The sequence below is a fragment of the Somniosus microcephalus genome, chromosome 5, assembly GCF_052327205.1.
Source record: "Somniosus microcephalus isolate GS21.2 chromosome 5, FLI_Smic_1.0, whole genome shotgun sequence".
Taxonomy (NCBI): Eukaryota; Metazoa; Chordata; class Chondrichthyes; order Squaliformes; family Somniosidae; genus Somniosus; species Somniosus microcephalus.
The window spans coordinates 197,108,872-197,123,283 of NC_140991.1; the positions used below are offsets into that span (position 1 = coordinate 197,108,872).

At 47.7% G+C, this 14,412-nt stretch overlaps 1 protein-coding gene across 4 annotated transcripts in view; it reads left to right on the forward strand.

Annotated features, from left to right (window-relative positions):
• LOC147117508 (retinoic acid receptor beta-like) overlaps positions 1-14,412 on the forward strand; it is a 334,754-nt gene that overhangs the window by 185,581 nt on the left and 134,761 nt on the right. For all 4 annotated transcript variants that reach the window (XM_085988527.1, XM_085988532.1, XM_085988528.1 and 1 more), the window contains one exon: positions 80-240. In XM_085988527.1, coding sequence (XP_085844653.1) covers positions 80-240 — 161 coding nt within the window. The remainder of the gene's footprint in view (positions 1-79; positions 241-14,412) is intronic.

A 14,412-nucleotide genomic window follows, 5' to 3' on the forward strand; every position in this document is an offset into this window, starting at 1 on the left:
CAATATTTTGCTGCAGGGTTTGAAAGATGCTGCATAAATTGCATTAAATATGCCTGATTGTGATTCATTTTCCTTCTAGCTGTAAGAAATGACAGAAACAAAAAGAAAAAGGAGACGCCAAAGCAAGAATGTTCAGAAAGCTACACAATGACAGCAGAATTAGAAGATCTAATTGAAAAGATTCGCAAAGCTCACCAGGAAACCTTCCCTTCTCTTTGCCAGCTGGGGAAATATACTACAGTAAGTATTGGGCCACAGATGTTTGTTGCTTTGCGCCATGCATTGAATGGTTAATTAGGTCATCCTGATTGAGAAGACATGTATACAATAAGGACTTAGCTCATCGGTGATTGTGTTAATATAAGGAAAAACTAACAAAGGTAGTGCTGCACTGGTGAGGAGAACCTAAATAAATGTATATCGTGACCTGTGTTACTGGTCATAAATTAAAAGGCCAATTATCCTGGCCAAGTGTCATCCAGATGCAATGGGAGGTGCAGCGTTCTGTGCCTGGAGGAAGGCATTAACGCTCGGATTTTTGGTGGACCCTCAGCTGCCCTTCGCTCTATTGGGTCTAGGGCTAGTGAAGACAAGAGGGGAAAAATTGGGTGGCGTCCCTTTTTGCCAGCACCCCGAATGAGAGTGCGCCTCTCCGTTGTAAATTCAGTAATAGCGCCCCAAGCATGAGGTGGAGCACTACTGGAAAGCACTCCACCTCCTGCTTGGGGCGCTACTACTGAAGTTAACACCGCTACGTGCAACAGCGCCATGTAGTGCCGCGTCATTGCAGGCCTCCTCCCCTGACTAAAGGGCCCTGCTGGAGCACCGAGGAGTGGGCTGCTGTGAAAACAGCCCGGCACTCAAGAGGAGTGCCGGCCTGAGCGATCGTGACCGGCACCCCGCCTAAAAAAGGGGAAGGGGGCAGGTGTTGGCAGTCGGCCAAAATAAAAATGGCCGCCCGACACCCGCCCTTTAAGTTGTGTCGCCACTGCTGCAAAAACGCCCACTGACCCTGTCGGAATTATCATCCGGCGATAGGTCAGGGGACGCAAGGGAAGTTTGCAGCCAGGGCGCAAGCAGGGCGTTGCGCACGGCGATGACGTCAACGCTGCCGGCGCAGCGCCGCTGGAGGCTACCGCCGCCGCTAACCTCCCACTGAATTTCGCGGGAGGCGTTAGCGGCACCGCGACCGGGCGCTAGTGGACTTGCGCCCCAGGGGGCGCTAATGAGAGGCGCAAAACAACCTAATTTCCCCCCCAAGAAGTGCAGGAGCATTTGTGCCTTATAAAGGCAGCAGCACCATTAAAGGGGAAGATACAATGAAAACCTCATGCCAGAATTAAGCCGGGCAACTGGCAGAAGTGTCAGTAGGAGAGCATTTTGGTGACAGTGACCATAATTCGGTGAGATTTAAGGTAGTCATGGAAAAGGACACTATAGGAAGGATGTGATTGCATTGGAGAGGGTGCAGAGGAGATTCACCAGGATGTTACCTGGGCTGGAGCGCTACAGCTATGAAGAGAGTCTGGACAGGCTGGGGTTGTTTTCCTTAGAGCAGAGAAGGCTGAGGGGGGACCTGATTGAGGTGCACAAAATTATGAGGGGCATAGATAGGGTAGATAGAAAGGAACTTTTCCCCTTAGTAGAGGGGTCAATAACATAGAAGCATAGAAGATAGGAGCAGGAGTAGGCCATTTGGCCCCTCGAGCCTGTTCTGCCATTTAATGAGATCATGGCTGATCATCCAAATTCACTACCCTGTCCCTGCTTTCTCCCCATATCCCTTGATCCCCTTAGCCTTAAGAAATATATCTAACTCCTTCTTGAATCTAATGAATTGGCCTCAACTGCATTCTGTGGTAGAGAATTCTACAGGTTCACCACTCTCTGGGTGAAGAAATTCCTCCTCATCTCAGTCCTAAATGACTTACCCCTTATCCTTAGACTGTGACCCCTGGTTCTGGACTCCCCTGCCATCGGGAACATCCTTCCTGCATCTAGTCTGTCTAGTCCTGTTAGAATTTTATAAGTTTCAATGAGATCCCCTCTCATTCTTCTAAACTCTAGTGAATATAAGCCTAATCGACCCAATCTCTCTCCATACGTCATTCCAGCCATCCCAGGTATCAGTCTGGTGAATCTTTGCTGCACTCCCTCCATGGCAAGAGCATCCTTCCTCAGATAAGGCGACCAAAACTGCACACAATACTCAAGGTGTGGTCTCACTAAGGCCCTGTACAACTGCAGCAAGACATCCTTGCTCCTGTACTCGAATCCTCTCGCTACGAAGGCCAACATACCATTTGCCTTCTTAACCGCCTGCTGCACCTGCATGCTTACCTTCAGCAACTGGTGCACAAGGACACCAAGGTCTTGTTTTACTTCCCCTTCTCCCAATCTATTGCCATTCAGATAATAATCTGCCTTCCTGTTTTTGCCACCAAAGTGGATAACCTCGCATTTATCCACATTATATTGCATCTGCCATGCTTCTGCCCAATCACCCAGCCTGTCCAAATCATACTGGAGTTTCTCTGCATCCTCCTCACAGCACACACGCCCACCCAGCTTTGTGTCATCTGCAAACCTGGAGATATTACATCTAGTTCCCTCGTCTAGCTCATTAATATATATTGTGACTAGCTGGGGTCCTAGGACCGATCCCTGCGGTACCCCACTAGTCACTGCCTGCCACTCGGAAAAAGACCCATTTATTCCAACTCTTTGCTTCCTGTCTGCCAAGCAGCTCTCTATCCAACTCTTACCCCCAATCCCATGTGCTTTAACTTTGCACGCTAATCTCTTATGCGGGACCTAATCGAAAGCCTTCTGAAAGTCCAAATACGCCACATCCACTGGTTCGCCCTTATCTATTCTACCAGTTACATCCTCAAAAAATTCCAGATCAGTCAAGCATGATTTACCTTTTGTAAATCCATGTTGACTTTGTCCGATCCTCTCACTGTTTTCCAAGTGCTCTGCTATTACATCTTTATAATGGACTCTAGCATTTTCCCCACTACCGATGTCAGGCTTACCAGTCTATAATTCCCTGTTTTCTCTCCACCACCTTTTTTGAATAGTGGGGTAACATTAGCTACCCTCCAATCCATGGGAACTGTTCCAGAGTCTATAGAATTTTGGAAGATGTCCAGCAATGCATCTACTATTTCTAGGGCCACTTCCTTAAGTACCCTAGGATGTAGATTATCAGGCCCTGGGGATTTATCATCCTACAATCCTGTCAATTTCCCTAACACCATTTCCCTACAAATACTGATTTCATTCAGTTCCTCCCTCTCATTAGACCCTATGTTCCCCGACATCTCTGGGAGGTTATTTGTGTCCTCCTTTGTGAAGACAGAACCAAAGTATGTATTTAATTGGTCTGCCATTTCTTTGTTCACCATTATAAATTCCCCTGATTCTGACTGCAAGGGACCTATGCTTGACTTCACCAATCTTTTTCTCTTCACATATCTATAGAAGATTTTACAGTCAGTTTTTATGTTCCCTGCAAACATAATTTATAAATTTTTCAAATGCAAATCAAAACAACAGCGTCAACTACTCACCCTTGTGCATTCCCTTCGTGCCTGTCTTTTGTGTACCTTTTCCTGTCCTAGTGCTCCTACGAAGTGCTATCCCAGGGGCTGCAGCATGGCTGGTGGAAGGCTGCTGACTTTCCGTGGGGGAGACTGCAGATGGTCTTGCAGGACAAGCAGCCCTGGGCCTAGAAAGCTCGGCTGTAGACCACCTTGGCATGGGCGGCAGCAGTCTGGGCTGTCTGGCTGACAGGCAGCAGCAAGGACATTGGCAGAGCAGCAGTGGTGGAAGTAGGAATGCTGTCGTCCTGAGAGAGGACAGCAAGTTCCTGCTCCATTGACCCACTGTCACTCCCCCAGGGCAGCGCCTCAGCATTCCTAGCCATCTGTTGGGGAGCAGATTGCTATGAGACCCTGCAAGCCCCTTTCCACACTCGTAAACCCAGCCACGATGGCAGCAATCTGAGCTTCCTCTGCAGTACTGAGACATTGGGCTGATTCCTCCTGTGCTGCAATGGAAGCTGTGACATCGCCCATTACATGCAGCATCATGGTTGGGTCCACAAGGTCTCTCATCCTGAAAATCGTGGGTTCCAAGCTCCTCACAAAGCCCTGTGCAATGTTGGAGCTGGACTCCTCCATGCTCCTTGACACTAACAAGAGGCTTTCTGGCAGGCTTACCATTGCACCAAGCATTTTTGTGTGCATGCCCATCACCCTTCTTCTGAAGGCTACCCTTCGAGGTCATCATCTGAGTCCTATGCAGCAGGACTCGTGCACAAACTTGCCCTCTGGGGAGCTGACTCGAGCTACCCTTTCGCCCTAGCCTGGCTGCAGCCCACTCATGCCCAGTGACTCACAACGTGCAGATCCCGCCTCTATACTACCCTCTAAAATACGCGCAGTGTCATTTTCTGAGCTGGTGTCTGCGAGTGTCAGATGCATTGAAGGTGCGTCATCTTCTCCTCTATCACTGTCCTCTTTCATCACTTCAGGGACTGGCTGGCCAGGTTTGAGTTCTTGGGTATCTGAAAGGAGAAAGGCACAAAGGTCAGATTGTGGTGAGGGGAGGGGGGTGAAAGCAAGATGTGCATGCTTACACCATCAGAAGCTTGTAAGTGAGATGAGATTGTGCCATGAGAAGAAGGATTAGGTATGAGCATACCGTAATCAGCAATCCTTTCAACCTCGCCAATCGCCACGGCCTCCAATGATCTCCAGCACTGTCTCCTACAGCTCAGTCAAGTTCTGAAGTCGGATTTTCCTTCCGCAAATCTGCTGCTGCTCACGGTGGTTGTTCACCACCTTGGCCTGCAAAGGAAAGGGAAGTGTTGTCAGTGAGTGTGGTGCAATGTGTTTGGGTGATGTGCCTGTCATGGTTGAATAGCTAGCAGTGTGTGAAAGGTTTAAGATGTGGATGTGAGGCTTGCAGCAATGCTTAGTGTGTGAGGGTGGGGTGAAGCTATAATTGTGAGGTATGAGTTGTGGTTGCTAGAGATTGTTGTAGGTGAATGATGTGGGTGTGGTGCATTGAGCAGTGTGTGAGGCTAGTGGTGCAGTTGGTGGGATATGGCATTTGAAGATGCATTCACTCACCTTGACCACTCGTGTGAGGTCATTACATTTCTTGTGGCACTGGATCCAGGTCCTGGGGGCAACACTGGTGGCACTGACGGCTTCTTCTATCTCCTCCCACTGCCTTCTGGTGTGCTGCCTGGAAGGCCTCCTGCCCCCCTGTGGGTTGAGGGCCTGTCGTCTTCTGTGCACCCCCAGAACCAAGGCCTCCAGTGCTGCATCTGAGAATCTCCTTGCCCACTCTATTCCTGTTGAGCCATGGCTGCATGCAGAGTGACAATGAGGTGCTTCTGCAACGGAGCACCTCCCCTTTAAGTAGTGCAGAGAGCCTAGACAAAATGTTGTTGGCCAGTAAACTTACCCGATGTTGGACCCCTCTTGAGCGCTAAGCTAACCAGCAGCACGTTTAGTGCTGAACTCAGCGCTCCAATCATGTAAATGAGCAGGCAGCACGAATTCTGCACCACTTTGAACGAGCGCGGGGAACACAAAGCTAACTAATCTATCCCTTTTTGAACAGAGTTGTTACATTGCTCATCCTCCAGTCCACTGGCACAACTTCCACATCCAAGGATTTTCTCCCTGATTTCCATTAGCATTTTGGGATACATCCCATCAGAGCCTGGTGCTTTTTCCACTTGATTTCCTCACTTGCACGTAGAAACACCTGCTGATTTGAACATTCCTTAACATTAATTTTTCCTAATATGGCTTATTTATGTCCACTCATGAGCTCTGATTTGAACCCAGCATGAACCTTGAAGTAACCTGCCACACCATCCCCTGGACACTTCAGCAACTTCAAATAACCAAACAACAAACCACCAAACACTTGTACAAACTCACCAAGAGCCAGTACAAACTCACCAAGAGCCAGTACAAACTCACCAAGAGCCAGTACAAACTCACCAAACACTTGTACAAACTCACCAAGAGCCAGTACAAACTCACCAAGAGCTAGTACAAACTCACCAAGAGCCAGTACAAACTCACCAAGAGCCAGTACAAACTCACCAAGAGCCAGTACAAACTCACCAAGAGCCAGCACAAACTCACCAAGAGCCAGTACAAACTCACCAAGAGCCAGTACAAACTCACCAAGAGCCAGTACAAACTCACCAAGAGCCAGTACAAACTCACCAAGAGCCAGTACAAACTCACCAAGAGCCAGTACAAACTCACCAAGAGCCAGTACAAACTCACCAAACACTTGTACAAACTCACCAAGAGCCAGTACAAACTCACCAAGAGCTAGTACAAACTCACCAAGAGCCAGTACAAACTCACCAAGAGCCAGTACAAACTCACCAAGAGCCAGTACAAACCACCAAACACTTGTACAAACTCACCAAGAGCTAGTACAAACTCACCAAGAGCCAGTACAAACTCACCAAGAGCCAGTACAAACTCACCAAGAGCCAGTACAAACTCACCAAGAGCCAGTACAAACTCACCAAGAGCCAGTACAAACCACTAAACACTTGTACAAACTCACCAAGAGCCAGTACAAACTCACCAAACACTTGTACAAACTCACCAAGAGCCAGTACAAACTCACCAAGAGCTAGTACAAACTCACCAAGAGCCAGTACAAACTCACCAAGAGCCAGTACAAACTCACCAAGAGCCAGTACAAACTCACCAAGAGCCAGTACAAACCACCAAACACTTGTACAAACTCACCAAGAGCTAGTACAAACTCACCAAGAGCCAGTACAAACTCACCAAGAGCCAGTACAAACTCACCAAGAGCCAGTACAAACTCACCAAGAGCCAGTACACTCACCAAGAGCCAGTACAAACTCACCAAGAGCCAGTACAAACTCACCAAGAGCCAGTACAAACTCACCAAGAGCCAGTACAAACTCACCAAGAGCCAGTACAAACCACTAAACACTAGTACAAACTCACCAAGAGCCAGTAGAAATCAATCAGCAACTAACCTGAAAGCAGTTGAAGATCCCTTTAAATAGTGGTGGTGGGGTGTCCTTCCTGCTGCTGAACACATGTTCCGGATTTAATGGAGGCAGGATGGGGGTGGGCAGCCAATCCGCTGCCAGGAGGGGGGACGTCTATTTAAATATTATAATGAAGATGGAAGCCTCTGCTTTAACCTCCATTTTGTATTTAACTTTAGCTGGTCGGATTTTGCAGGCCTCGTGAAACCCGCCAACTAAAACAAGGCAAGGACTGCTGGATCCAGGAGGTAATTGCCTTTACACTTACCTCCTGGATCCAGGGACCCGGGTTTCACGACGGCTTCAGAGCCCCACCACCCCCAACCCGGCTTCCCCATTAAAATTCAGCCCAAGCAGTCTATAATGCACACAAGCAGCAGGGAAGTGACGACACCATCATCACTTTTCCTGTGACAAGAAGGCATCAGCTGAACAGGAAGCAGTTTTCAGCGCACGGTACGGTTCCCTGAAGAATAAAGAGTCACATAAGGGTCCCATGTGGGTTCTTCATATCAGCACACAAATAGTGTTCACACGGTGTCTGACACTGTCATGCACATTATTATCCAAGAAGCAGCCATGATGCCTTCAATTTGCAGCAGTCCTGCCTTATTTGAAGGAGAATAAACCACCTAACAGCAGAGCAGCATCTCAGCCTGGATACCTCAGCATCTGGTTGCTGTCTATCAGTTGCCACCTCCATCTTCAAGAAAAGTGTGCCATGCAGTTTAAGCACAATGAAAGAACTTATGCAGCAGAGTTGTGGCTCTGCACAAGGCTTCATATAGTACTTTCCAGGGAGTACAGCAGTTCACAACTTTGTTTTGTACCATGCTTGATGGACCCAACAAGAAATGTGTACAAAAGTGAATATATCCACCTTTACTGTGCTCCTGGTAGCAGCAGTGTTTTTCTTCATTTGCAGCCAGATATGAGGGAACTGGGTTGACTACATCGATTTGATTGGTGACCTCCCTCCACTCAGGCACCTGTACTTTAGCCGAAGGGTGGTTTTCACCCCCAAATAGCGTCCGCCTCCTTAGATGCACCTTCTGCAGCAGGACCCTCAAACCTTCAGCAGCATTGCCCACATATCTCCACATTGCCATTGTGAAAAACTTTCTCCAATTTTATACAGGATTGGTTTGATTTTATCTCAAAGACAAAAGGTTAACTGGCCTAGGAACGTTACTTTAGTTATTTTGGCAGACCTATTTTGTTTGGTTCTTTTAACCACACCCACTTCAAAGCTCATTCTAGGGCTGTGTTAGAATTTACTATTCCAGAAGTGACAAAGGCCGGATAACTGAACAGTGGCAAAGTTCGACTGAGTTTTCCATTGATAGCACATTTTTTTTAGCGTAACATTTTTAATAATCATTTTTATTTAATTTAAGTGAGGACTATGAAAGCACATTGGTGCGTTGATACATCTAATGGCCTTGCAAGACAGGTTTTAACCACCTGAAAATCAGGAGAGCTGTGAATTGCAAACTGACCACCACTTCTCAGAAAATTTACTCTACAATATATTTATTATGCTCATATGTATAATCTATTAACACATTATACTAATTTACCTAATTTTGTATGGAAGTTTGTATGGTAGTAATCTCAGGATTGCTACCAGTGCCACGTGCTAGTCAGAGTAGAAATAGAAGGATATTTCAGATGAATACGTGGCTAGAGGAATGGTGCAAGGGGGAGGGATTCAAATTCCTGGGACATTGGAACCGGTTCTGGGAGAGGTGGGACCAGTTCAAACCGGACGGTTTGCACCTGAGCAGGGCCAGGACCAATGTCCTAGGGGGAGTGTTTGCTAGTGCTCTGGGGAAGGTTTAAACTAAAATGGCAGGGGGTTGGGAACCTGAGCAAGGGGACAGAGGAAAGGGAAACAAGGATAAAAGCAAAAGATAGGAAGGAGAAAAACAATAGTGGCAGTCAGAGAAATCAACGGTTTAAATCAAACATGGCCACAGTAAATAATAATTCTAATAGGTGTAAAAGCATTAAAAAAACAAGCCTGAAGGCTTTGGCCTAGAAATTCGGTTGTTTGCGCCAGCGGTTAGCGCCTAAAGAGACCGAGAATTGGGGCGTTACCCAATGTTGGGGCGGGCGCAATGAAGATAGCGACAACTCCCATATTGACAGCACGGTGGCATAGTGGTTAGCACTGTTGCCTCACAGCGCCAGGGACCCAGGTTCGAATCCGGCCTCGGGTGACTGTCTGTGTGGAGTTTGCACATTCTCCCCGTGTTTGCGTGGGTTTCCTCCGGGTGCTCCGGTTTCCTCCCACAGTCCAAAGATGTGCGGGTTAGGTTGATTGGCTATGATAAATTGACCCTTAGTGTTAGGGGGATTAAATACGTGGGGTTACCGGGATAGGGTGGGACATGTGTCAGTGCAGGCTCGATGGGCCGAAATGGCCTCTATCTGCACTGTGGGGTTTCTGTGATTTCTGTGATTCTGTGACTATACATTTAACGCCTGTGCTAAGTGTTTGCGCGCGCCCGCGAGCGCAAGCAGATCATGACGTCATTTCAGTGTGCAACGCCTTTTAGGGGCGCCTGAGCGGATATTGGGTGGCGCCCGGAGCCTTTACGCCTAGCGCTATTAGTGACAGTTCGAAGGAGCGTTAGCAGGCCCTTCTCGGAGTCGGGGGGGGGTGCTATTTAAAGGGGACAGCTCTAGTATAGAAGCTTCAGCCACTTGGCCTGTTCATTGCGATCGTTGGTGGAGAGAGTTGGTGAGCTACTGTGGAGCAGAGTTTTTGGAATTTAGCATTACAGTACTTGGGACCTTCAAACCTGTCCGGAGCAGTTGGAGCACTAGACCTAACAGCCTTTTGACCAACTGGCATCGGAATGGGAGATGCTTTGGAGGGCGACCGCCTCATGGCCGAACACTAGGGGCAGAGAGACGGCGGGAGAGAGGGCCAGGATTGGCCAGAAGGAGGAGGGGCAATGGAGGTCGGCCAATCCGAGGGTATGCTGCGAGGGTCTTTAGGCAGCAGGTGTCATACCTTGACATGTCGGAGGAGCAGTGTGTGCGAAGGCTCCGAATCGGGAGGGACATTGTTACTGAGCTGTGCCACCTGCTTGCTGAGGATCTGCAACCGCGTCTACGGTGCAGGACCTCTCTGTTGGTGGCCGTTAAACTGACTGTTGCCCTCAATTTTTATGGCAACGGATCCTTTCAGTCAGCCATTGGGGACATTGCGAATATCTCCCAGGTTGCAGTCCACTGTTGCATCCGGCAAGTTACAGCTGCCCTTTATAGGCGAAGGCGTCAATTCATCACCTTCCCTCTGACCCTGGAGAAGCAGACGGAGCGCGCGCAGGGCTTCGCTGCTATTGCGGACTTCCCCATGGTGCAGGGGGCGATTGACTGTACACACGTGGCTTTGAGGGCGCCATTCCAGAATCCTGAGGACTTCCGCAGCCGCAAGGGCTTCCACTCCCTCAACGTGCAGCTGGTCTGTGACCACCGCCAAATCATCATGGCAGTCAACGCCCAATTCCCAGGGAGCAGCCACGATGCCTTTATCCTGCGGTAGACCTCAGTTTGTTACCTTTTTGAGGGGCCGGCTCGACCACGAGGCTGGCTTATTGGGAACAAGGGCTATCCTCTCTGCCCATGGCTGATCACACCACTCCGTGTGTCCGCCACCCCAGCAGAAGAGCTGTTCAACAGCAACCATCAGGCGACCAGGAACATTGTAGAGCACACTATTGGTGTGCTCAAAAAGCGTTTCCAATGTCTTGACCATTCGGGGGGAGCCCTGCAGTACTCGCCGGAGCAAGTGGGTCACATCGTCGTCGTCTGCTGCATGCTCCACAACTTGGCGATTCGACGCACCCAGCCAATTCCAGCTGTCCCTCAATGACCAGCAGAGCAGGCGGTCGAGGAGGAGGAGGAGGAGGAGGAAGAGCAGGCGGAGGAGGAGGAGGAGGAGGAGCATGCGGACGAGGAGGAGGAGGAGGAACATGGAAGGGCTCCTGAAAGTGGAAGGGCCATCCGTCAGAGACTCATGAGGACTTGTTTCGAGGCCTCTCTGGCGGAATGATGAGTGTTTTTACTCCTGTGCACTTTGGATGTTTGAAAGCCTCTGAAGGCCAGCATCACTGTAATTAGTCACGTGCACCATAGCACGTTAAAACTTCTCTTTATTGTCACAAAAGTCTTTTATTACAGCAAAACAACGTCATGTCAACAGAAACCATAACTAACAAAATAACAGTTAACTCTTCGGCAAAGCCGCAAAACTAAACAAACCATTTCCAACAATTACAACAGGCGAGGGTGTCCTTGAATTTGGCCAAGGAAACGTCTCAGCACCTCCCTCTACTGCTGGCCCCTTGATGGAGAACGACTTCTCTTTCGCGGACGGCCCCTTCCCTCCCTGCTGCTCCTACGTAATTGAACCCCAGTGGCGGGGTGAAGGCTGGGGGACGCCTGCTGACTGTGTGGAAGCGCAGAAGCCCCTGAAGGACGGGCTGGCCGACCTCTGGGCTTGGAGGGTGCGGACGCAGGATGCTTGATCTGAGCATGGCTGGAAGCAGTGTTCCCCGCAGGTGGTGGCAGCTGCACTGCAGACGCACCAGCGCTGGCATGTGCAATGGTCACCTGCCGAGAGAGGACACCTGCACCATGGTCGGACGACACACTGGCTCTCTGAGGGGACCGGCTCGGCTCATCCGCCACAATCGCATGCTCCACTGATTCCTGGCCTTGTATGGGACTGGAAGGGCCCGGGGTGATCCTAGCTGATGCAGATAGGGTGAAATAAAGAGTAGATTTGCCTTTCTAAATCTAGGCTTTATTAACTTTAAAAATCCAGTAGCACATCTTTCAACACCCAGTCCCAACCAAGGCTGTAGAGAACTGAATTTAAGATGGCCACCACAAATCACATGACATCAACTACCAATGAGTTTACAGCATATATCTCAAGGTAGGAAACAAACAACCAATTACAATACTTCTTACTAAACATAAAGAATAATCACCACATTCACCCCTCCTTTTAAAACATACTCCAACCTAAATAACCTTTACAATTTATAATTAATTATTTACAACTAAAACAATACAAATATAATATTTCAACAATTTTAAAACATTACTATCAATTTAAAAGTCCATTTTCAGTCGGTCGACCGGATATCTTATTCGTGTCGACCTTCTTAACCCTGGCGAAATTCCTTGCCCTCCCACACCAGGAGACACTGAAGTATCTTCTGCAGGAAGGCTATCCATATCCCGATTATCAACGGTTTCCGGATTGGAAATCCCATCAGGAGGTAAACTGGGACGGTCATGAACATCCATCGAAGGCTGACCTATTAATAGAAGTATAATTATCTGCAATAGGATTGGAAATATTCGTAGTATCTGTAACGACATCCACATTATCTGAATCATGACTATTGTTAATATCCTCAGAAGAGGGCTGGCCACCACAAGGAGCCAGGTCTTTAATTGAAACAGTACTTTCTTTCCCATCTTGGAATCGAATATGAGCATATTGGGAATTTGCCTCCAACACCTCCACCTCCTCCACTAAAGGATCATATTTTGACAATCTAACATGGCGTCGAAGCAGCACAGGTCCCTGCGTAGTAAGCCATGAAGGTACCGAATATCCCGTAGTAGATCTCCGCGGATAGTTAAAGAGCCTTTCATGGGGGGTCACATTAGTAGCCGTTGAAAGCAATGATCTAATGGAATGCAGGGCATCAGGCAGTACCATTTCCCACTGTGTATTCTTAAGGTTCCGGGATGTCAAAGCCAACATAACTGCCTTCCAGATCACCCCATTGTATCGTTCACACTTTCCATTACCCTGGGGATTATACGGGGTAGTTCTACTAGTAGAGATTCCCCGACTCTGAAGGTATTCCTTCAACTGGGAAGACATAAAAGAACTTCCCTGATCCGAATGGATATACGCAGGCATCCCAAAAATGACAAAAAGTTGAGTCAGACATTTGATAACTGTAGCAGCTGATACATCTGTGCAAGGAAAAGCAAAAGGGAACCTTGAAAACTCATCCACAACTGTAAATATATATCGATTTTGAGTCGTTGAAGGAAGAGGCCCCTTAAAATCAACGCTCAAACGTTCAAAAGGAGAAGTAGCCTTTATAAGATGAGCTCGTTGAGGCTTAAAGAAATTCGGTTTACACCGAGCACAGATAGAACATGATGAAGTCATCCGCTTGACGTCTTCAACTGAAAAGGGCAAATTCTTACTGCGTACGAAGTGTATCATCCTCGTAACCCCAGGATGGCATAAGGCATTGTGAAGATTAATAAGTGTATCTCCGTGAATCACAGAACAATAAGCCCTCGACAGCGCATCAGCAGCAACATTATCCTTCCCCGGACGATAAACTATATCAAAATGGTAGCATGCCAACTCAATCCTCCACCTCATTATTTTATCATTCTTGATCTTTCCAAAATGTTTGACATCAAACATAAAGGACACAGATTTTTGGTCAGTTACCAACGTAAAATGTCGCCCCGATAAATAATGTCTCCATTTACGCAGTGCTTCTACTATTGCATACGCCTCTTTCTCTATTGAAGAATGTCTTTTTTCACTATTGTTCAAGGTACGTGAGAAAAAGGCCACAGGTCTTCCATTTTGGTTCAGAGTAGCCCCAATTGCAAAATCAGAAGCGTCCGTCTCAATCACAAAGGGAACCTGCTCATCAATAGAATGCACAACTGCTCCAAGGATATCCTTTTTAAAATTATCAAAACACGTCCTGGCCTCCCATGATAGAGGATATGTCGTAACCCGAATAAGGGGCTGGATCTTCTGTGAAAAATTTGCAATCCAATTAGAATAATAAGAAAACAGTCCAACAACTCGTTGCAAAGCCTTAGAATTAGTAGGACAAGGTAAATCAATCAATGGTCGCAGACGTTCTGGATCTGGTTTAATCTTGTTCCCCGAGATAATATACCCCAGTAGATTTACCTCAGTGGTCGAAAAGATACACTTCTCTTTATTGAAAGTTAAACCAACTCTTTCCGCAGCTTGAAGGAATTTTTCTAAATTAGAATCATGCTCCACCCTTGATTTGCCACACATCGTGATGTCATCTAAGTATGAAAAGGTGTCAGAGAGAGAGTTATCACTTATTAAAGCATCCATTGCCCGTTGAATACAAGCAACACCATTAGTAACACCAAATGGTATTCGGCAAAACTGATACAGCTTTCCGCCAGCCTCAAAGGCCGTATATGGTTGATCCCTCTTAACAATAGGAATCTGATGATAAGCACTCTTTAAGTCAATAGTGCTAAAAACCTTATACTGA